At 37.5% G+C, this 24,010-nt stretch overlaps 1 protein-coding gene across 1 annotated transcript; it reads left to right on the plus strand.

Moving 5' to 3' along the window:
* The first annotated feature begins 46 nt into the window (after positions 1 to 46).
* Positions 47 to 20,392, plus strand: LOC139125269 (cell adhesion molecule CEACAM5-like). The gene is made up of 12 exons (XM_070691359.1): positions 47 to 179; positions 1,472 to 1,843; positions 3,082 to 3,405; positions 4,027 to 4,278; positions 5,225 to 5,473; positions 10,799 to 11,044; positions 11,784 to 12,032; positions 12,338 to 12,583; positions 17,519 to 17,773; positions 18,044 to 18,162; positions 18,908 to 19,009; positions 19,831 to 20,392. Exons 1-12 carry the CDS (start codon positions 140 to 142, stop codon positions 19,879 to 19,881), a joined length of 2,505 nt encoding a protein of 834 aa, XP_070547460.1. The 5' UTR covers positions 47 to 139; the 3' UTR covers positions 19,882 to 20,392.
* Positions 20,393 to 24,010: the final 3,618 nt, after the last annotated feature.

The raw sequence follows: 24,010 nt of genomic DNA on the forward strand, positions 1-24,010 counted from the left end.
GCAACAACACGACTTTGTCAATTATGGTTAGACATACTTCTGCGCACGCGTTACTGTCAATATGAACCCGGACGTAGTGGCTATTCCCGTCTCCCACTTCACTTGACGACACGAGTAACGGCGCCGGTGCGATGCCGAGATGACGGTGAACGTGCTCCGTGCGGCCTTCGCCTTCTTGGGTAAGTATAATACCCGTAATATCATTTATGTACAGTGTGATCTTCACAGCAGTAGATAATTCTGTGTGTGGCCTTGTGCCTTTGTTCCCCAAAGTGACCTTAAAAGTAATTTGCACGACCTTTCAATAAATCTGTTCCAGCGTGGAACAGTTGCTAGCTATAGTTAATAGCAGTTAAGCCATCCACAAGTCCGTGTAGGGGGAATATGAAACATTGAATCAGCGTGGGTTATTCAGTTTGGTGACAAAAACGAGGCTGTCCAAGACCAATTAAGTTCGGAACCTACACTTACAGAGAACAGGCAAAAGCACTGTTCGACCACGAAAGATTTCGTTTTACTCTATTACAATGAAGAATTCGGGTACAAATAAAATTATACCGACGTAGATAAATAATAGTTGTTTCGGGCTCGCCTGGCATAGTCCATTCTTGACCAAAGAAGTTCGTTGGCCTACGGACAATCTAACTACCGCTGGGTCAGCTTGTTCTGTTGTGAAATATTATCAGTCTGTGTCGAAATAGTCTGGGCGTCATGGAAGTATGACTTTGGTGAAGATTGTGAATGTCAGCCATGACATTGTGTCAGTTTTCATGATTGATAGTACTCGGTATGTGTAAACATTCACCTTACCTTTCCAAAGCTTGCCTGTTATGATGTATGAGGACTAATTCAGATCTAGTTCTAACCATTTGTTCTTAACATCATTCATATCTCTGTCAGTCACTTTTATAGCTTTTGAATTCGTTTTTTCAATCTGTAATGGGTTGTTTCTTTGGTGTATCCGCTGCCTCTGTTCACTACTCGTCTATACAATATGTATTTGATATATCTTCGTCACTTTCTGCCATTGTCACTGTCAAGGGCAGCCAAGAAGAAAAGTTTGAACAAAATTAAAGTTTTTAGGCGTCAACAATAACTCTTCCTAATAAACGTCTTATCGTTTTGAAAATTTCTCATCCGACCGATTCCTTCAACGCTCTTCTCGCCAGGAAATATTCCCAATCTCTCTCCCGATAACAACGTGCCAAATGCCATCACTTGCCACCAGCGAACTCTCAAGGATATGCCCTTCCATTAGACCTTTTTTCAAGTTGCTTCAAGAAAATGAGAATCCTCACGCGATGACGAAAAAATGTCTTCCCGTCCTCCAAAATATCGCGCTGTTTTTAGTATTGAAAGCTTTGTAAACTTAAAACACACCTCTCCCTCTCTCTCTCTCTCTCTCTCTCTCTCTCTCTCTCTCTCTCTCTCTCTCTCTCTCTCTCTCTCTCTCTCTCTCTCTCTCTCTCAGCCCTGCACATACATGTAGCAGACACTTCAACCCTTATACGACCGACAGACACGCTGTACGTCCACCCGGATGAGGTAGCTTCTTTCACGTGCATGGTATCATGGGGAAATAACAGAATGCATTCGATATTTTGGGGTCGAAGTGGTGATGGCGAAGTTTGGACGATAATTGCCGAGTGCTGGGGGATAGACGGTACCTGTGTGGTTGTAGACAAATTTGACGATACCTATTCGACATACAGCATTTCCTCGCGACATGATTACTTCCAACTGGACGTTATGAAAGCCGCTTTAGACGACGATGGACATTTTGACTGTTGGCTCTACTCAGATGAAGTTCCCGCCAGCCCTCATGCTAGACTAATCGTTCTAGGTAAGGTATACCTTCGTTTGAATCGTATCAATCTTTGTCGCGTGATAAAGTCCATGTCGTCGTTGGTTGTGATTACTACGATACCTTTGTCAAAATAACATGTTTTTCGTCTCTTTCCACTGCATCAAAACCCAATAATTCAGATAAATTCACACTAATAAGTTGCCGGTATTATAGAATAATACACGTGAATTCACATGAATCCACATGAATACAGGCTTGCTGAATACAAAAAATGGATCATTGACTGTATTCATCTGTATATGCTCTCTTCAGCTAAAATACAGGCAATAATCCATGCTAATACAGTAACTATTATTGGGTTTTCTGATGCAACCATGTTATTGAAAGCCCCATTCCCTGTATCTGTAAAGCATGTTTCCCAATGGTTTTTGGTTTCTCTTTTGAGTGTAGTTTTGCTTCGCTCCCCAAATCATATCAAAAAGCGTGCTCTTCAAATTATTATCGTTGATGGCTAAATTTTGGACTAGACTGGAATTCACTGGTCTATTCCAACAAAGACATCCAATAGTGTACGATGATCCTTTTGCTTGCAAGGTTATTCCTGTACATTTCCTGTTTCTGATGAGAAGAACAAATTAACGTGTCTGTTTTATGGTGAAAGTATTACCAAAAGTTTCATTTAATCTGTAATTGTCGATATTTGTGAAGGATAGGAATCTAGACATACTTTTGACGGAAAGTGAAGTGACACAAGTCGTCTTTTGCTTACGATTTTTAATGTATTTAAATATTTACATTGTTCAATGTCACTCACTCAAAATATTCAGTTCTTCTCTGCAGGGAAGATACTAAACATAATTGAGTATAATACACGTCAGTGTCAAACTAAACGGTCAAACGAACGATCATTTTTTATTTTGTCGTATTTTAGTGGAATTACTGTAACGAGAAATTCAAACACTGTTTTTTGTTTTAAACAGACATCTATTGACCCGATCTTTATCACTCGATAGAATTAATAAAAATGTGAATTGTCACAGAGTAGTATCATAGATTGAAAAAACACACACATAAAATGTTGGCTATTTCAGAGTACCTCGGCAACTTACATCAAGAATTATAAATAATTGTTAAATCTTTATCAATCCAATAGTAACAATATGATAGCTAAATTCATGCAATCAAGAAACTTAATACAGTTTATCGGCGTTGTCATATATACATCATGAAATCACGTGACATCGAGTCTTCTTTCTTTTCTTTTCTATCACAAGACCCGATAAACCATATCGTAATTACCTGTTACGAGTATGACAAACTTGTAACAGTGAAAGAAAATATTCCGCGAGTGTTCACCTGTGAGTCGATGTGTGGCAACCCTGCGGCAACGTTGTCGTGGAAGATTGGCGACAGGGACGTCACCGAGTACAGCCACGAGTCCAGCAAAGAGAGCGACGAAGACAGCCGTCAGTACGACACCGGCAGCACGCTGCTTTACGCTTACAATTCAACGGATGATCAGAAGTATTTGGAGTGCAGCGGGTTTCAACACGAGGAACTTAAAGTTCAGAGTTTTCGCATCATCCTGAATGTGGAACGTATGTATTATAGTATTACAATGCAATAATTTCTACCTACCTTAGTGCCTTTATGATGTCCCTGTTTGTCTGTTCATGTCTAATTATATCTTAACATTATAAATAACAACAGAAATTATTCTGTACTATCAAGTACAACTCAATAATATTAATTACAAATCACTTTTAAATTGGCATTGTTAATTCCAACCTGAAGTAATTTGTGTTATATATGTATGTGTGTATAAGAAAAATAAATAGATAGATAGTTAGATCAAGTTGTATATTAATTTTAATTAATCTGTTATGCTGCTTATAAATATAAATTTTCTATCTGCTTCTACGACAACCATTTTCATAGTTCAGTCAAAATGTGCATTTAGATGAACAGCCGCAAACAATCACATTTTAAAAGTAAATAAATGTAGCTACCCTGTGCTTTGTCAACCCTTGTGAACGATGTCCATGTCTATTTACAAATTGTTTGAATTTAATGACGAGTTGCCCAATGTAACTTTTGAGGAAAATGATCCGTGACAATAGTATTTAGTGTCGGATACCAGGAGTAACCAACAAGAGAGGGAATAAGTTACAAATTAGGCCACAATTGAAGGAAGACATTGTGTTTTTTTTATTCCCAAGATGCACCTGTAATCCAAGGAATCGTGGTGAATTCCTGGGGCGCTGACCACATGGTTGAGGTGGAGTGTCTTGCCTCTGCAAACCCAGCTAGTATCACGTACTACTGGAAGAGTAGCGACGGACAGACCGAGGAGGAGGGTTCCAAATTTTGGACTGTGGAGGATGTTGAGCAGGACGGTCAGGTGACTATCACGTGTGGGGCGTCAAACCGTGTTGGAATGACGTCATGGACAGAGACATTACACAGACGATGTAAGAATATATCACTATATTTGAATCTTATTCTGAAACTCGACCTAGTTGTCAGGGGAGATGCTTAGACGCGGGATACATTTAGAACAATTTATCACAAATGGGATCAGTGGTGTCAACACGATGACCGCTCTAATCGATATCTTCTCATTACTGATAGAGCAAAGTTCTAAGGCCACACCTCGATTTCAATGAATTGTCAAACACAGAGAGATATCCCAATTGACATCTGCACACACCTTGCATTGCAACATCATCATACCTTGTGGCTTTTGACCCCTTAACGCGCAAAAGACAAACATTATTTTAGCACCATTTTCTTCAATCTAATGTAATCTACATCAGGCTTTTATCCGTATATATGGATACGCTTATTATTTTGGAGATTTACAGTGCTACATTGCCAAACGGGATATAAATATACAATGCAAAATTGAATTGCTAACTGAAAAAATACTGTTTTCACTAAAGTGCCTGAAATTAGTAAGAACGAACGAACGAATGAATGAATGAATGAAAAAAGTAAACGAATTAACTAGCTACATACATACATACATACATACATACATACATACATACATACATACATACATACATACATACATACATGCATGCATGCATGCATGCATGCATGCATGCATGCATGCATGCATGCATGCATGCATGCATGCATACATACATACATACATACATACATACATACATACATACATACATACATACATACATACATACATACATACATACATACATACATACATACATACATACATACATACATACATACATACATACATACATACATACATACATACATACATACGCGTGCATGAGATGCAGATAGGCAGACACACAGACAGACAGGCATAGTTTCATATATTTCAAAGATACATCTACTCGACTGACGCCCTCTCTCATCCTTCACTTCTTAAACATTTTTGACAAGACTCTCCAGAGATAGAAGAGATTGCTGTTCTTGGATGGAGTGAAGACCATCAAGTTGAAGTTGAATGTGTGGCCGATGCTAACCCATCGGACATAGTCTACTCCTGGAAGAGTGACGATGGTCAGACGGGAGGTAACTCTAGAACGTGGCAACTCACAGACACTGACCAAGATAACCTTGTAACTGTCACCTGCAACGCCTCCAACGTTGAAGGAATGACGTCACACACTGAGGTCTTGCATGGAAGATGTGAGTACATTATCATTTTATTCTTTGTTTACTACTGTTATCTGTAGATCTGTTATTACTCTATCTCTATGGAAACTTTTTTTAAACAACTGTTGTTTACTCGAAAGAAACTTTACTGTTTTTCAAAAGTAAAAAATCACTACTATTCGCAACTTTTTCAATTTCTTGAAAGCATTTCAATTATCGTACATACTATGCCTATATTGGAATTCTTCTTTCCACTGCAACCGGAACTACTTTCATCTAGGCGTACGAGTTGGTATGTACATGTACAACACGATTGGAACTAATTTGGGAAAATTGGATGAGATTAAATATTAGGAAAATGTAACGAAATCGAAAATTTTACAGCTGAAATTTTACAAAATGATAGAATAGTGTAAAATTTGAAATATTGTTCTCATCGAACAAAACAACGAAAACACTACGATTATTGCATATCTCTTTCATCGGATTCATTTTGATAAAAAAAGTTCATTTTTGTGTAAATGTACTAAAGAAATGAGACAAAATGCTTAAAATTTATCTACTTAACGACTCTTGAGTCAGGGCACTTTTGAAATGCCCCTGACTTTTTCGTGAATTTAAGGCTTCATAAACATTAAATTGAGTCAGGGCACATTTTAAAAGACCCCGACTGTAAATCAATCGAAAAGCTTCATGGTCGAGGAAAAATGACAAACTGAGATTATTACTAGTGTTTCAGTAATGAAGAAACTACAGACAAACTCTCATATTTTCATTAAAATATGAATATTGTTCAAATGTTTTGAACAATAATGCATTAGATACTATCATGCTGTGATTCTTACTCATAACATTTCAACAGCATCGTAAATTTTGAATAAAATTTTAAAATGGTAAGCAATTATGGTGTAATATTAGACAAATTTCTAAAATTCTTGAGAAATGTTGCCAATCCAATTATCCCAATTTAGTTCCAATCGTGTTATACATAAAATAGCTGAGCGAACAGAACTTACGACGCTTCGAAACGTCATTTAACACGATTGGAACTAAATTGGGATAATTGGATTAGCAAATTTCTCAAAAATTTAAGGAATTTGTTAAATATTACACCATATTTACTAACCATCTTTAAATTTTACTCAAAATTTGCGATATTGTGCTCATGTTATGAGTAAGAATCATTGCATGACTCCATCTAATGCAATATTTGTTCAATACTTATGAACAATATTTATATTTGAATGAAAATATATGAACTTGTCTATGCTTTCTTGGTACTGAAATACTAGTTTTAATCTCGATTTGTTACTTTTCCCCAACCAAAATGAAGTTTTTCGATCGATTTAAGCTATAGTTAGTCAGGGTCATTTCAAAAGCGCCCTGTCTACATTAATGTTTATTAAGCCCCAAATTGACGAAAAAGGAAGGGACATTTTAAAAGTGCCCCGACTCAACGTCATTAATTAGACACATTTTATGCATTTTGTGTCGTTTTTTTATGACATTTACACAGAAATACCACCTTTTTATAGAAATGAATACGATTTAAGGGATATACAATAATTGACATGTTTTTGTTGTTTTATTCGATGAAAACAATATTTTAATTTTACAGTATTCTATCATTTTGTAAAATTTACGCTGTAAAAAGTTCGATTTCATCAAACTTTCGTTATATTTACTCTAATCCAATTATCCCAATTTAGTTCCAATCGTGTTATTTGCACAACGCATAGAAAGTTGCTGTATATTGCGACCGACACCTTTCATCGTTCTCTGTCCTGTACCGTGTTTTCATGCTGTCTACGGAGCTGTAGAGTACAGTCCGGGTCTACAGTGCAACATGACAGAACCGCTATACCCAAAATTTCCTGTTAACGAGTATTTTATAACTGGTGAATTATATCGAGTATAGCCGTAAACGAGCCACAAAAATCCGACTGCACTACTGAAAACACACGACAGAGAAGGTTCACATACCGTACAGTCTTTCAGAGAGGTCGCCATCGTGTTCCGTGTAAGTTTCGGACACAAAGTATAGGATACTTCCAAAAAAGAAAACTTTAAGCCAGTAATGAAAGTATACAGGCAGAGGACATTGTAAATACATTTGAAATGTTTATTCGTACAGCAACAAAATGCACAATCGAAACGAGTGCTGCTCGGCTACTCGATCAATCACTGTTTTAAATGCCGGCGCGAGTTCGAGTTTTTGTAAAAATACGGACACACACATTAGTCGAGTATGACGAGATATTGACCGAACCCCTGAGTAATAGACGACTCTGTTGGCTACTACGATATCAACATGATTTTCCAAACTCAAAAGCCAAATACAAAATAGTGATATTACATCGACTATTGACTTCTACAGGTATATCACCCAGAAATTATTCCTATCGCTCAATCATTTTAAGTTTACCGTCAGATCGCAATTTCATGTGATTTTCTCGGAGCCTATAAAGAAGTGTAATATGTCGTGGTCGATTCCAGCAATATGCTCACATCTAATCGAATAATTTTGGATTAGTATTTACGTTTACTTATCTCGTGCTAATGCTTTCGATAAGTTTACCTGGTTAAGACTCTCTTAAGGTAGTATGCACCTCGAAAGTGAGAGACTTAAACTTTTGCTCTAACTTTCCTCAAGGGATCTTTCAATCATTCTCTTTCAGAATCAAGAATGAAAATAGGGGGTCACCGTGCAAATTTTGGTACTAGAGAAACAAATTACCCAAGATTTACCGATATTAGAAATTCAAAATGGCCGCCATCTCTGTGTTAACTCTATGGAGAAAAATAAAATTTTTCGAATTTCGAAAAACTAAGCCAGTGAAAAGTTTTCTTTAACCAAGAGCTTTAAAATGAACCCCCACATGTGGTATATTAGAAGAGAATTGTAAAAGTTTTAGAGTCCGAATGTCTGTCCCCGAGGTGCGTTCTACCTTAAAATGCAACTTTTGAAGATTTGGAATTATTGAAACCCCTGCACATGTCAGAACACGCTGCAGACTTACAGTTTGGATGTAGTCAATCAAGGAAAGCGGAAAAAGTTTTCTCGTAATGTGATTTATTGACGTTGCTGTTCCACATAGGAATTTAGTTTTCTCTCAATCTCCGTATCGTAATATTCAGAAGAAACCAACAATCAAATCCAATCTACTCGTTCTTTCTTCTAAAAACCTAAAGTAGCAACAACAACATTTCATCTACCTTCGTATTGGACAAAACGAAGTGTGCTTACATATTTTTAGCGTTAAACATCTGATACTATCCGAGCGTTAGCTGATGACTCTGCGATATCGACAGTCGTCAGTGCGCTTGTCGACACTGCGAATTATCAGGCAAACTGCAGTGACAAACATTAACACTGGACATAGGTTTTCATTTAGAGTTTTACAGCGACGCACTGACATGTATATTGCAAGTTTTACGAGACGAGAATCAAAAAGTCGGCTTTTGAAGAGATTTTCTTCCTTATCAATTTAAGCATTGTGAGAATCCATACATCTATATCCATAGGTAATCTCACTTAATCCAGGTTTTCGCAACGATATGTAGTTAGGGCCGTTACACCTGGGTATTTTTGGCGCGTTATGAACACTAGTTTCTATGTTTGGCTCCAAAATAGGGAAATATATATAAATAAATACTTCGTTTTGCCGCCACATCTGTCGCAAGCTCCTTTTTTCAAATCTCGTATGATAGTCACATATGTTTGCGCATTGATTTCTTTAATATCATTTCAGAGAAATTTATTCAACGTGATTCCACAAGCAACCACGAATTCCGTAATATGCTTGTTGTACACCAAACTGTGTCTTGCACGAGTCCAGTGGAGATGCTGGAGATGACTGACAACAGTGCAACAACTCTGTCATTTGAATCATACTGTTTCTATTTCAGAGTGTTTGATGATTTTAGGCTGAGTATAAATCACTCAGATTTACAGTCTTGTCATAACGTCGTGTAATAAAATGTGTCGGGATATTGGTAAAAAAGCCAAAAAAACAGAGTCAAAATTAAATGCATAAGTTCAAAAACTAGGCTTTTGGCGTGAGGAAGCTGTAGCGCATAACAGCTTTATATTTACTCTATACAACCCTCTTGTTGTGAATATATGTTACATTTCCATCTTCGACTCTGAAAAACACATTGAATTGCTCAGTATTTACTTAGTAAGCAACACACATGTATGTGTCATCTCCATTATTATCGATGACGACTGAATCAACGTCACCAATTAATATCAATGTGGCTACATATGAACAGGGATTGTTATCAAGCTGCTAACATTTCCCTGTGTAGACCATGAAACTAGTAACAAATCAAAAACATAAGGACAATATCAATATTTGTAACTACTTCTCTCTTTGAATATTTGTTCTCTTCCTTATCATTGTTGATCAATTCAATAAAAGTGATACTTTTGTTTGTTTCTCTTAAATCATAAACATTTACTCAGAGTTTACTATACTAGGTATAATAAGTAAAAACACGCGTGCCGTCACTTGGTTTGCCATATTAATCCCAGGAAAAAATATTACTTTTTGGCTGACTTAACATATGTTACGAAGATTAAATAGAGTGGAGGGAGGCAGGGGACGGAAGAACCCACTGCTCATTCGTACTTCGCTGTTTGAAATCCTATCTTAGTGTGTACAGTAATAAACCTGGCCATGCGGTTTGTATAGACATCTATTTACATACAAATAGCGGTTCATACCCAGAGTTTAAGGTAGTATGCACCTCGAAAGTGAAAGACTTCAACTTTTGCTCAAACTCTCCTCAACAAATCTTTCAACCATTGTCTTTCAAAATCAAGAATAAAACTCGGGGGGTCACCGTGCAAATTTTACCATTTACCGATATTTGAAATTCAAAAATAGGCGCCATCCTTGTTTTAACTATGGAGAAAAATAAAATTTTCGAATTTCGAAAAACTGAAAATTTTGAAAAGTGAAAAGTTTTCTTACACCAACAGCTTTAATGAACCCCCATAATTGGTATACCAGAAAAGAATTATAAAAGTTTGAGTCTGAATATCTGTACCCGAGGCGCATTCTACCTTAATTAACAGAATACTGCATTGGCACACGTACATCTCGTCTGAACAACATCTGTGTCATCACAGCAGAGTATGACTTTGCGTCTGGGTATTGGCGACTGCAACGAGGCAACGGTATGGTAGGCGTCTAATATCAAAGGGTCAAAGTATCTATGTGAATGAAATCATGCGATGGTCGTACTACACCCTGTACAACCGTTAATGGTGGCAGCGTTGCTGGTATCGGTAGCGAGGATTGGGTTGATGGAATATTGGCTAATCCTTACTTTAATTTTAACTTTGACCAGCTGCCCCTGTCATACAAGAAATTGCTGTGTTGTCCTGGGGAGAAGACCACGTGGTCGACGTGGAATGCGTGGCCTCGGCCAGACCCGATGACATCACTTATGCGTGGAGGAGTGCCGGTCAAGCCGGGGGAAATACCCGGATATGGCGAGTGGAAGACGTCGATCGAGATGGCGTTGTGACCGTCACATGCATGGCGTCTAACGTCGTTGGCATGGCAGTTAAAACTGACACCTTGTATAAGAAATGTAAGTTTTGAAGATATCAATCAATAAGACAGTCTGACATCATTTGAAGTAAAATTGCCAGTTTTGTTTTCTTATTGCATACTGGTGAATAACTCACTCCTGGGGTATTTGATCGGATGAAAAGATTGGACGTTTGGTGGTCATTTTGACCTTGATGATATGGAATCCTCTAGAAAAGTCGATGACATACAAAACGAAAAGAGATCGTGGTTTTGTGCGAATCCCGCCATTGAAAGTGAACAGAAATTATCATAGTGTACAGTAAACCATAAAAAGTTATAGACATTTAATGTATCAGATATGTCTGGCCTATCTGCCATCAATTACATTATACCACTGTGTTGATGGCGAAATTACTGCCATCTGATAACAGTACTCTATTCGACATATAGCATTAACGAAGGTCTCAGTTTGAGAAAAATTTCTTTGTAACATTTCATGCAGAATGTCAATATACTTTATGATATGAACGCAATATAATACTCAACTTGGCAATGGGTATACTATATACTTGGTTTTGGCCAGTTCGTGACTATATAAACCTTCTATCGCTCGATGTACTGAACTGGTATAAAATCCAGTGGTACATAACTATATATACCCGTTGTTGCTGATGTTTTTTTTCATAACAATATGTCGGATATATTTTATATATCTGAGATATAAGCCTAGGGGGAAATGGATAAAGATTAATGAGCTTCTACTACTTAGTGGTAATCCGCTCACGTATATTTAATAGATGCACCAATAATTCAGGAGATTATTCTGAATTCATGGAGTACCGATCACATGGCAGAGGTGGAATGCGTTGCCATGGCACATCCCGCCAACATCACTTATTCCTGGAGCAGCATCGATGGTCAGATCGGCGGCGACTCCAAGACGTGGACTGTTGAAGACGTCGAACGAAACGATCAGGTGACTGTCACGTGTGAAGCGTCCAATAGCGAGGGTACTACGTCAATGACAGAGACATTACACAACCTCTGTAAGTAGCCCAAAGCAAAGTACAATTTCCTCGACTTTCATTCGCGTGTGGAAAGAGACAATAATTAATACAGAGATAAAGCGATGGCAAATACACGTCATTGTGTTTTTTTATTCGTCTACTGTAATCATGACACTGTTATTGAAAGTACGATTTAAAGATATGGCGTCCCTGTTTTTCTTTGTATGAAGAAGTGATCGCCTTTGCTGCAGGGGATCGTCCACTGTAAACGAAATATACATAGTGAAGTCTTTGGCGCATGAACTCCATCAGTTTTAATTCATTTGTTGTTTTATCGGTCTCAGATCCACCAATAATCCATGAAATCGCGGTGTTGTCCTGGGACGATGATCACGTTGTCAAGGTGGAGTGCATTGCCACGGCCAACCCGAACAACATAACGTATGCCTGGAGGAGCGACAATCAGGCGGGCGGAAATACCCGGATATGGAAAGTTGAAGACGTGGATAAGGACGGGAGAGTTCTGGTCACGTGCAAAGCGGCCAATGAGGAAGGGGAAACTGTAGCGATGGAGGAGATTTTGAGAGAGTGTAAGTATTAGAATATGCTTAAATTGAACCTTGAACTTATCAGGCATGCTTAGAGAGTAATGACTGATTTCTGAGTGCGACGTATAGGAGGACTGACAAAAGATGACAGGTACAGTAAACTATCCATTATGCTCTGGTTTATGGATAGCCGATCTGATACTGCGAATGAATTGTAACTGGATGCATGTTTGTATTGTGAATACATCGTTCAAACGTACTTTGTACAATATTAAAATTTGGAGGAAAGTACAACTTTTTACAAAATTTCCTCCCACTACTTTATTGAAAACTTTGCGCAAGTTTGCCATCTTCCGTCATATCACAGAATCTCCAAATTGCTCGTACCGTCGCTTTACTTATGATGTACCACAAACGCCCTCTACCAGCCTCCAGATTTTGCCTATTCCATGAGCAAAACCAACTGGCACCTCAATCCTACTCACTACCCGCTCGCTGAACTTTCCCCTTTTTCAACTGGCACACAGAATGAATTCCTACCACTGCACTGACACTGAAATTGCTCCCTTTTATATAATAAAAGTGCCTTACCGCCGTCCACAAAAAACGCATGCAAATAGCTATACTGAAAGCTGTTAAGTCCTCAACGAGGGCGCTCTAACAAATTTGCTGAAGGAAAGGCGTCTACTTGCTACGGAGACACAACAGGGACTCTTGTGGAAACATTAGTTGAACACTTTTAGCGTTCTCTCTTATGAACAAGACAAAACAGAAAGACCACTCCTTGGAAAGGTCGCTGATTTTATCTTCTGCCGATCTGTAACGGGCGTGTTATATGCTTGATGGAAAAAAGAGCATGCATAATTGTTTTAACAAGGATTACAAGATGTATTTTAGTAATACATCAACAGGTATTATCATTTTGTACTTGAACGTGTGTGGGTGTGTAATAGGGATCTGCGCGTCTTTTGACAAGTAATCTAATTTGCATCTAACGCACAAAGTGTACACACATTCACTTAAAACTGTTCCCAGTGCTTTACTCATGACATTCATCAACGGAAAAGATGAGATGGAAGAGCTTTCACAGAAATCTTTACAGGTACGTACCCCGATCCAATCCACAGAAACAACGCATTCATAGTTCGTTTAGAGATTTGTAAATGACAGTGATGTCCAATCTTGTCTATTTCAAGTTGAATTTTCTAAGGTTCTCTCGCGATGGATGCAATGTATATAATTAAAATATCATTGTGAAAGCTTGGAATTTAATATACTTAGATGAAACCATCTATCGTAGCCTGTGGGTATCTCTGATTTTAATTTCCTATTCTGTAAGATTGTGCGCAAATCTGCATGTTCGTAGCTTGTGATAATGCTTGTAAGGGCCGCTTCAAAATTCCCCAAGGCGTCATATGGTCAGTGTTTTTATAACCATGGCATATCTGCTTACCCAGAAACTTTGAGCTCATTCTTCATTCAGCGTGCATATGGGGAACTGCTGGCCTCCCAGTCTTGGGTGAGTTCTCATCCACTTTGGTTTCATTTTAATTCTGGTATAAATCTGGCGCCCACGATTTCTCAAGTCGAATGCACCAAACAAGTTTTCAGATATTTTTAAACTTTAATAACCTGCACGTTATACTCTCAAATGAACAAATATGAAAGGTGAGTGTGTGCAGTGCGTTTTAAAGCTTAACCATTCCTAGGCCTCGTAATCAACATGTGTGTACAAGAAATCCTCGGTAAGTCGTGGGTCGTCTGTTTATCGTGTCATTCCTTGAATCGAATATGCATTGAATCTTGGGAAAACTGAGAAGAGACACCGCCATCTGTATTCAGGAGTCTGTCTCCGTGAAGGTGGCAAAGGTTCCTGCAGAAACACATAGAGGGACGACAAACACGGTTGATTTGTTGTTGATGATAAAGACGATTGGAACTAATTTAGGAAAATGTGATGGTCAAGTAATGTCGATTTAATCTACAAATGTAATCTAATCGGCTTTTCTTTTTGTGTTACACACTTGTTTTTATGAGTAATTTGCGATATTGCAATATTCAGCTGTACGGCACATAACACTTTTGAGAAATATGAAAATCCAATTATCCCAAATTAGTTCCAATCATGTTAGTAGTGGTGGTAGTAGTAGAAGCAGCAGCAGCAGCAGCAGTAGTTGTGCAGGCGAATAATAACTGACTTTCGGAGGTTATTAGCGATTTCCTGGTTTGTTTGTATGTCGGGTTCATTCATTGACGGTAACTCACTCCATCAAATACTCCAAAACTAGAACAAGGTGCCGCCAACGAAGTTGTTCTTGAAAAAAGGTGTTCGTGTGCAGTTTTTCGACAGCGGGTGGGCAAATTTCAGTGGGCCGGGAGAAGTGCGGTCGTGGGCGGGGAAGAGATTTCAGTTATTACAGAGAGCTAGGGGAAACTCTGGTATAGTGGGTACAGGAAAATAGGTAAAGAGAGCTTGAACTGTTGCTGTAAGTTAGGAGAGCAGACCATAGATACTGGAGGGCAATTGGCATCATAATTCAGTGATAGGGCATATTTTCCGTATATGCTAGAGAGAGGATGGTTACAAACAGATCTAAATTTTAGGTCAAGGTCAATAATATGCTGTAAAATCAGTATATAAGATTTCGAAACATGTTTTGGGTGATTTTTTTAGAACTGATGAAATTTACCCGTTGGCGGCACCTGTAGAACCGAAAGAATTTCTGTTACTCATGTCCGTGATTTGCAGGCTTCTGTGTTACATCCGTGTGACGTCATCTATGTGACGTCATCTTTAAGGTACAGTATGGAGGGATTGTTATGCGTCGATTATAACGTATCTTTTCACCGTCATTTTCAGATACAAAGACGTAAAGTATGAGTTATTTACAGTGATGTTCTTGGCAGACAACAGAATGAAACTTCGAGTGTTATTTACTTGTGTTTTTAGTACGCCAGCTTGGTAGAAGACTTCGAATTGGTCTGGATTTCGACAACGGCAGCATCAATGCAAATATTTAGTGTTACTGTACAGTAACAAGGAATTTAGAATCACCGCTCAGCATTATATAATGCACAAACTTGGAATTTTCTTGGAATTGTCAAATTCGGAACTACAATGATAAGAGCACCAAAGTTCATGTTTTGCCAAAGAGTGCCAACTATGCAAAGTTACCCCAACCGTCCATCCGTCCATCCACCAATCCATTTATATTGGTTTTTTGGCTGAGATTCATGGTAGAAAGTCTTTCTAAAACAACCAATATTGTTGTTAAGTCTTCCAAAATACCAATATTGTTGTTAAACCTACCATAACTACCAACAGTGTGATTGAACCCTACTGTTTTAAAGATTGAATAAACGCATATTTAAAAACACCCTCTTTGTAGATTTGATGTCTGATAATATCAAAGTCAATTTTAACTAAGCAGAATTCACGTGACACGAAAACGTCATTCGTCATTCACAGAGTTTTTAAAGAATCCCTGAAATGCTTAATCTATGTATTTATACAACAGTTTTTATACACGGCGTAAGATTATTGAAAAAAAAACACTTTTGAAATGTTTTGGCTTGATCGTTCCCCCTCGCCAACAAAATTATTGTCTGGTCAGTCCTTACCTCCACGTACCAGTGTGGTTCCACTGCAAGTGAAACAAAATGGCTATCTTCCTCCACAGCAGAGATTTCCACAGATGAATATGTTTTAATTTGCGAAAACTGCATCAAGAATATAGGGATTGGCTAGTTAATTAGATATGCTGCAAGTTTTAAGGTTTACAACTCTGCCAGTATTTTAACGTGGACTGCCAACATGGTTATTGCTAATAGGACTGAAATTGGCCAGTGATATAATTTGTAGATGACTTCCCATTCCGTTACTTTTTCACATTAGGTAGTATTGTATTTCACAATTTGTCTCGACATCAACGCAACTGATTTATTGGAAATCAGTTACTGCAGTATTTCAGTGCGCGACTTTACAGACCTTATGATCAGACTGATAGATTCATTGCAATAAAACTATCGAGATTTTGTAAAACTGACCAATTCACCTGTTGACGATATAAGACATGTCTCATGTCATGGTGGAATGTTGACAAATCTACAACAGGTGATCCCTTGTTGCGAAATGTGAAATACTGTTGATGCAGTGAGAAACTACATATTAGCACAATATTTCAAAAATTGTGCCCCGGATTTTCAATCGATTGTCTATTCCTACAACAAATCCCAGAATATAGGATTTAAGAGGTTTTAAAACTTAAGAGTTAAAGTGAAAAAGTTCTCCTGAACATTTGCAGTAACCATCCTGTTGTCCTCAATCCTAAACAGTTGCCATTCTGTCGTCAGAATTGTCTGCCATCATAACACCTTTTATTTTGAATTGCTCTAACTTGCCTTTAAGGAAATGGATATTTTTCCTTTCAAAGTTGAAACTGTGTCGCTCACCAAGATGAGTAGACTGAACTGTATCGCCAGAATGCGTAAGGCTAATCGAAATTTTGCCCCTACGTCAAAGTTTCACGTATACTGCTATATTACTTCTTGCACCCAATGTATGGAATTTTCACCATTCTGGTAAAGAATATTCTGATGTTAACTTTGAAACAAATGTCAATTTACCTAAATGGATATGTTCTCAGCCATGTATTTGTCTGCCTTCAGGTATCATTGTCTTGTTCGTGGTTGTTTCTCATGATCATTGACTGTCAGATTTGGTGTTCACAAGCACAACCTCTGTCATCCAAAACATTTACCCGTGAAGCCTTTCGTTGGACAACCAGAGAAAATGGATTTCATGAAAAACCATTTTCCTTCAAGTTCACATTAACTGTTATATCTGTGTCTGATTTGCGTAGAATAAAACCATTTCAATCTTGTCTTTAGGACAATTTATGGTCCCATAAATACACCTCCTTTCTCATGTCCAACTCCAATTTCTATTGGACCAATTGGGTTCCTTCTATTTGACAGATGCTCCGGTGGTTCATGAAGTCACTGTCCTGTCTTGGATGGGAAACATGGTTGAAGTTGAATGCCATGCATCAGCAAATCCTGATAACATCACGTACACATGGATCAGTGGCGGCAATCAGACCGGAAGTGGTAAAGTATGGCTGGTTGAGGACGTAGAGGGCGTCGGATACGTGTCGTTGGCTTGCGAAGCAGAGAATGTCATTGGTTCGTCCCAACTAATGACAACTGTCTACAACCCAGAATTAAATCCTTGTAAGTTTGACATTATATCAACTACATAACGTGATTTGATCATGAAATGATGGTATATGAATTTTACTGAGCTTAAACCCTCCATGTGAATAAAGAACCTCTCTAGGATGTCTGCAAATTAGCAGGCGTGACATTATAGTTTAAGTCCCCACAGCTTTTGTTATTAGAATGACCCTGATTTAATCGACTGAACCTCGATATAGTAGGTGAGGAATGCCGAGATCTTGTATGTTAGAATCATGAATATCTTCTTAACCGTTCAACCTCCAGCAAATGACACCAAGGCGTCGTCTGTTCCCGTTAGCGCAGTTAGCATTTCAACAACATTGGTGTTGCTGTCATTATTGGCGATCTTTATACTGCTATGGAGGAGAGCCGTCAAACAGAAGGTTGGTTAGATGATTTTTATATATGTACCAATTTATGTCATTGTAATTTCATCCCCATTTCAATGATACACATAATATGACCCTATGTAATGATTTGAGTTCGGAAAGACAAACTTCAAGTCTAATGTAGATAGTTGAAAGAAGTTGAAAGAGAGTCACTTTGCCTGAACGTGGTGGACATTGTTTTCGACGATGTAAATTTAAACGTGATGTAACTTCACACTAGTTCTTTTTCTAACGTATAATGTGAATAAGCAAGTACAGTTGATGCGCCCTCATGTGCAAAAATCTGTATTCAAACGTCTTGGCACCACTGATGGATTTTCGATCGTAATGATATCTTAAAAGTAAAATTAATTTGTACTGGTCTTATAATCCGTTTTGACTTGCTATCACACTAACCATCAATTGCGTTTATGCGTGGCGCAATTCCATCAATTCACAGAAAAAAGTCCAGTAGGAATTGCGTACCACAGACTAGTGTACTCTTTCAAGTGGTTTAACCTTAAAAACGCGAGTAATACAAGTATTAGTGGTTTGTAATACCATACGATGAATGAGAGTAAAGTGACCAGTAAAGGAGAGAGAGAGAGAGAGAGAGAGAGAGAGAGAGAGACATTCTTTCCTCCCCTCCATCTCTCTCATCTCCCGACCGAAAATAAAGCCACTATAATAAGTGCTGTACTGGCTCCTATAAACAACCGACTGACGTTATTACCAACTACTCGATCTCGTTCACACACAGCGAGAAATTGTGAGAAGTCATTTGAGTGAAGCTGCGACCACTGAATCTGATGATAGATTGATTGAATCAACAGAAGAAAATAACCCAACGGCGCCATCACAGGTGACAAATTCCTAGTGTTTATTCTCTCAGATAGTATTACTTCAAGACAAGTTGTCATTCGAAGACATTTACGTGTTTGAATCTGCACTATGCAATAAACAAATTTGAATACTCAATTTTGAAGGGTACATGAAGTATAAAACAAAAGTTCGTTGACTTCAATCTCCGTTTATGCAGTGAGTGTAGATCACGAAGGATGATCTCTGTACATAGTGACAATGCGAAGCGTTACGAAATGTATGTAGACAAACCAGGATGTAAGAGATATATTTACTGTTATTTGGGCAACTAATGCTCTGTCAGTAGCTTGGCTGCCTGGCGCGTCATTATATTTATATTAGCAAATCTGTGTATTTATTTCATTCAAATTTGTACGCCAATTTAGTTATATTAAAACTTTCATCCTTGCTTTCAATGTGTCATTTCCATTTATATAGACATCCATTGATATATATAGTATAATATTTTATACCAACGAATATTTCTCATTGATAATGACTCATAACCGTGCGTTCAATGAGTAAATGTATTTCTTTTCGAAGTGATTTGATTCTCTTCATCTGTCCGCGTGTGTCATTGTCAATAGTTCTATATCCAAGTGCATATCTTCCCTGTTTTACAAATTATTGTGGCTATATCGGTCTATTGGCTTGGTCTGTAGTCATCGGTGTATCTGTGAATGTCCACGTTTGATTTCAGCAGTGTTTCCCAGTATACTGGTACGCCTAGCTGTCTGTGTATGTCCGTATGTCTGTCTCTTTGAGACTGCGTACCACATTTTTCAATATGTTAATCTCAAATTTAACTTTTCTCTCGTTCAGCCAATGACCAATGCCTCGTACGACTCCGACGAAGAACCCGTCATCTACTAATAAATTCCCAATGGTACGGATGTAGAAGTACCTCTTCGTTTTTGGAGAGTGCTATTATTGATTTCCAAGTCGATCACTGATGGACACATTAAGACAATGAAGGGACCTAGATGTCAATAGGATGCCTTTTAAAAAGTATACTGTCACTTGTTCCAATTTTGCCACAGTTACCATGGAAAGAGAAAATCTAAACAATCACAGATTTTAAGCGGGTTGCCGCTTTTTAAAAATAGCGCCCTCACATGGACATTTTGAGTACCAAGGAACGCCCCTTTGACCATAAATGGGCATATTTAGATTACAGGTGACTGTATTCCTTTAATGGTCGAATGTAAGGATAAACCTAATTGGCACAAGCCAGCCCTTCATCTCCCTTCATAGAGTTAAATGTTACATTAATGGTACACTATCACACAAGAATGCTTCAATCATAGTATTTTTAGAAAGTGAAATGACAGAACGGCAGGAAGTAATGTCTTGGCAGGCGAACAGTTCAACATTGACGTTACCATTTGTCTATAATTATAGCGAAACATTTTCCTCAACATACCCTTTCCAATGGCTATTTTGCCCTGTCCGTCGTCATGTACGATACAATATAATCCGTTGTACATTATTGTAAACATTTAGACACGCACGTGAAACCCAACAGTGACAAATTGCAAGTAAAAAGTAGAACAAATATAATGACTACCACTCTTCGCAAGGTATTGCTGACAATCATAACTTAAAGATAGTCGAGGAGTATGGGTATTTAAGATAAAAATAAAATACAGAAATCTAGATACTGCTACTAATGGTTAAAGCGCGGGGGTCGTCGGAAATGCGCGTGTGCGACTTCTTGTTTACAATGTATTCCATGCATGATATCTAGACAGCTGCAATATTTACATTTTACGATATTCATTGTCAACAAACATGTTTAAACATTCATCAACCTCCAACGAACCCTAGATTCAGTGATTATATCGGCCGTAGCTGTCCCTGCCAATCTTTGAGCAGACTTCTGACGACCCCCTCCCTTTAAACATTTTCCTCAACATATCCTTTCCGATGGTTGTATTAACCTCTCGGTCGTCGTTTACGATAAAATATTATCCGTTTTATATCTAGATACGCTCATGACACCTGACAGTGAAAAGTCATCACCCACGGCTCGGCGTTGCCAACATCAAAATTTGAAGTCGTATCGCGTGAATATTTAAGATGCAAATTAAATACAGAAATGGTATATTCATTCACGTAATGTTGTCTTGTTTAAGTCATTTTTTGTTTCATGTTCGACTATAGAGCTGATGCTATCACAAGCTTAAACACAGTTGATGCGTGGGTTGACTATGTGATTCGTATGTCTGACACGTTACCATGGCGACCTCCAGTTAAAATAATGGTCACCACTCTAACTACTCGAAAGAGAGTAGGTTTGAAGCAAAAGACAGCTTTGAATTGATAACTAACGAGGTAAAATATCAGACAATAAATTGTTCTTCTCGTAAGAATTCTTCGGGTCCTGTTATTTTTATGCGTGGTGGTCAGTGACGTGTGGTGGCAGTTTCGCTTGTGTTGTTTATTTTCTTAGTGAAAATATGGCACAGTTGAAGGTTTAACGGCACCTGTTTACATAAATATTGCAATAATACTTGTGTTCGAAGCAGAACAAAATTAGAGCCTCTGCATGTAAGACATTTCTTGTTAATTGTAACATTCTCAACATTGTGTGTATGATAAATCGGTAAGTACCCTATATTACCCGTTCTTTGTGTCGTATCAGCATGAGTAAGTCTGGCACCGCCTCGGATACCCGAGTTCATCTCATGTTGAATGCATCATAAGTGACGCGCGAGCTGATAGGAGAGGAACATGGGACATTAAGTTATAAAATTTAAATATCGGTAGATAGATGAACATATTCCAGCGATTTCAACAGTCATAGAGAAAACCAGTCATACACATTTACGCATTAAAATTATTCACAAAAAGAGATAGCTAGATATAGAGATAGCTAGCTAGCTAGCTAGCTAGATAGGTAGATAAATAGATATAGATTGATAAAGAGAGACAGACAGGCAGACAGACAAACAGACAGAGACTGATAGATAGGTAGATAAATGAATAAATACAGGAAGATAGACAGATAGATAGACAGGCAGACAGATAGATAGATAGATATATAGAATAGATAGATTCATACATACATACATACATACATACATACATACATACATACATACATACATACATACATACATACATACATACATACATACATACATACATACATACATACATACATACATACATACATACATACATACATACATACATACATACATACATACATACACACACACGTTGTTTTACAATTTTCGTAATAATTGCAATGTCGTTTTCCATCAACAGCATGGCGGTCAATTAGTAGAAGAGAGGTGACAGAACGATATGATGACAATTGATTGATTGTTTTAAGCATTCTTTTTCCGTTCAATTTGGTTATTGTAGGAAGGACGACTTTTATTCAAAAACAACAATGTTGCCAATTAATAAAGGGAGAGGCAGTGGACGAACAGGTGCCCATTGCTTCATTTGTGACAGACTGACGCACGATGCAAATTTAGAATATTCCGGTGAGAGTTCCGAAGACTAAATTTTAAAAGTCGTAATGGCAGGGACATAATTTACTGTGTTTTGTAACGATCAAGTTTTTCTTTCTTTAAGTCTTTGTCAACATTAGCCTTTTGAAAGTGTTGAAACAATGTTATGGAATTATTTTATAGAGTGCCATATAAAGCAAACACTGCGTGAATGTCCATTTTTTTTGAATAAACTAAATATAATTGTTACAGCCAGGAAGACATAACTACAACGTAAATATCTTACTTTCTCCTTGCCCAAATTCCTACATAAATAACTGTCATCAAGTGTGAACAGACACATAGATACATATTCACGTTCATACATACATACATACATACATACATACATACATACATACATACATACATACATACATACATACATACATACATACATACATACATACATACATACATACATACATACATACATACATACACACACACACACACCACACACACACACACACACACACACACACACATACATACATACATACATACATACATACATACATACATACATACATACATACATACATACATACATACATACATACATACATACATACATACATACATACATACATACATACATACATACATACGTACGTACGTTCTATTTTACAATTTTCGTAATAATTGCAATGTCGTTTTCCATCAACAGCATGGCGGTCAATTAGTAGAAGAGAGGTGACAGAACGATATGATGACAATTGATTGATTGTTTTAAGCATACTGTTTCCGTTCAATTTGGTTATTGTAGGAAGGACGACTTTTATTCAAAAACAATGTTGCTAATTAATAAAGGGAGAGGCAGTGGACGAACAGGTGCCCATTGCTTCATTTGTGACAGACTGACGCACGATGCAAATTTAGAATATTCCGGTGAGAGTTCCGAAGACTAAATTTTAAAAGTCGTAATGGCAGGGACATAATTTACTGTGGTTTGTAACGATCAAGTTTTTCTTTCTTTAAGTCTTTGTCCATATTAGCATTTTGGAAGTGTTGAAACAATGTATGGCATTATTTTATAGACTGTCATATAAAGCAAACACTGCGTGAATGTCCAATTTTCTTCCAAATAGGCTAAATATAATTGTTACAACCAGGACGACAAAACTACAACGTAAATATCTTACTTTCTCCTTGCCCAAATTCCTGTATAAATACCTGTGATCAAGTGTGAACAGTCACATAGACACCTATTCACTGTGATACATACATACATACATACATACATACATACATACATACATACATACATACATACATACATACATACATACATACATACATACATACATACATACATACATACATACATACATACATACATACATACATACATACATACATACATACATACATACATACATACATACATACATACATACATACATACATACATACATACATACATACATACATACATACATACATACATACATACATACATACATACATACATACATACATACATACATACATACATA

Source organism: Ptychodera flava, assembly GCF_041260155.1.
Source record: "Ptychodera flava strain L36383 chromosome 3 unlocalized genomic scaffold, AS_Pfla_20210202 Scaffold_25__1_contigs__length_14229661_pilon, whole genome shotgun sequence".
Classification (NCBI taxonomy): domain Eukaryota; kingdom Metazoa; phylum Hemichordata; class Enteropneusta; family Ptychoderidae; genus Ptychodera; species Ptychodera flava.

Excerpts from the sequence above, each read along its gene's own strand:
- LOC139125269 (XM_070691359.1), top strand. The coding sequence starts at position 140 with ATGACGGTGAACGTGCTCCGTGCGGCCTTCGCCTTCTTGG. Across the intron at positions 1,844-3,081 it reads TGCTAGACTAATCGTTCTAG|ACCCGATAAACCATATCGTA; the intron begins GTAAGGTATACC and ends TTCTATCACAAG. Across the intron at positions 18,163-18,907 it reads GGAGAGCCGTCAAACAGAAG|CGAGAAATTGTGAGAAGTCA; the intron begins GTTGGTTAGATG and ends GTTCACACACAG.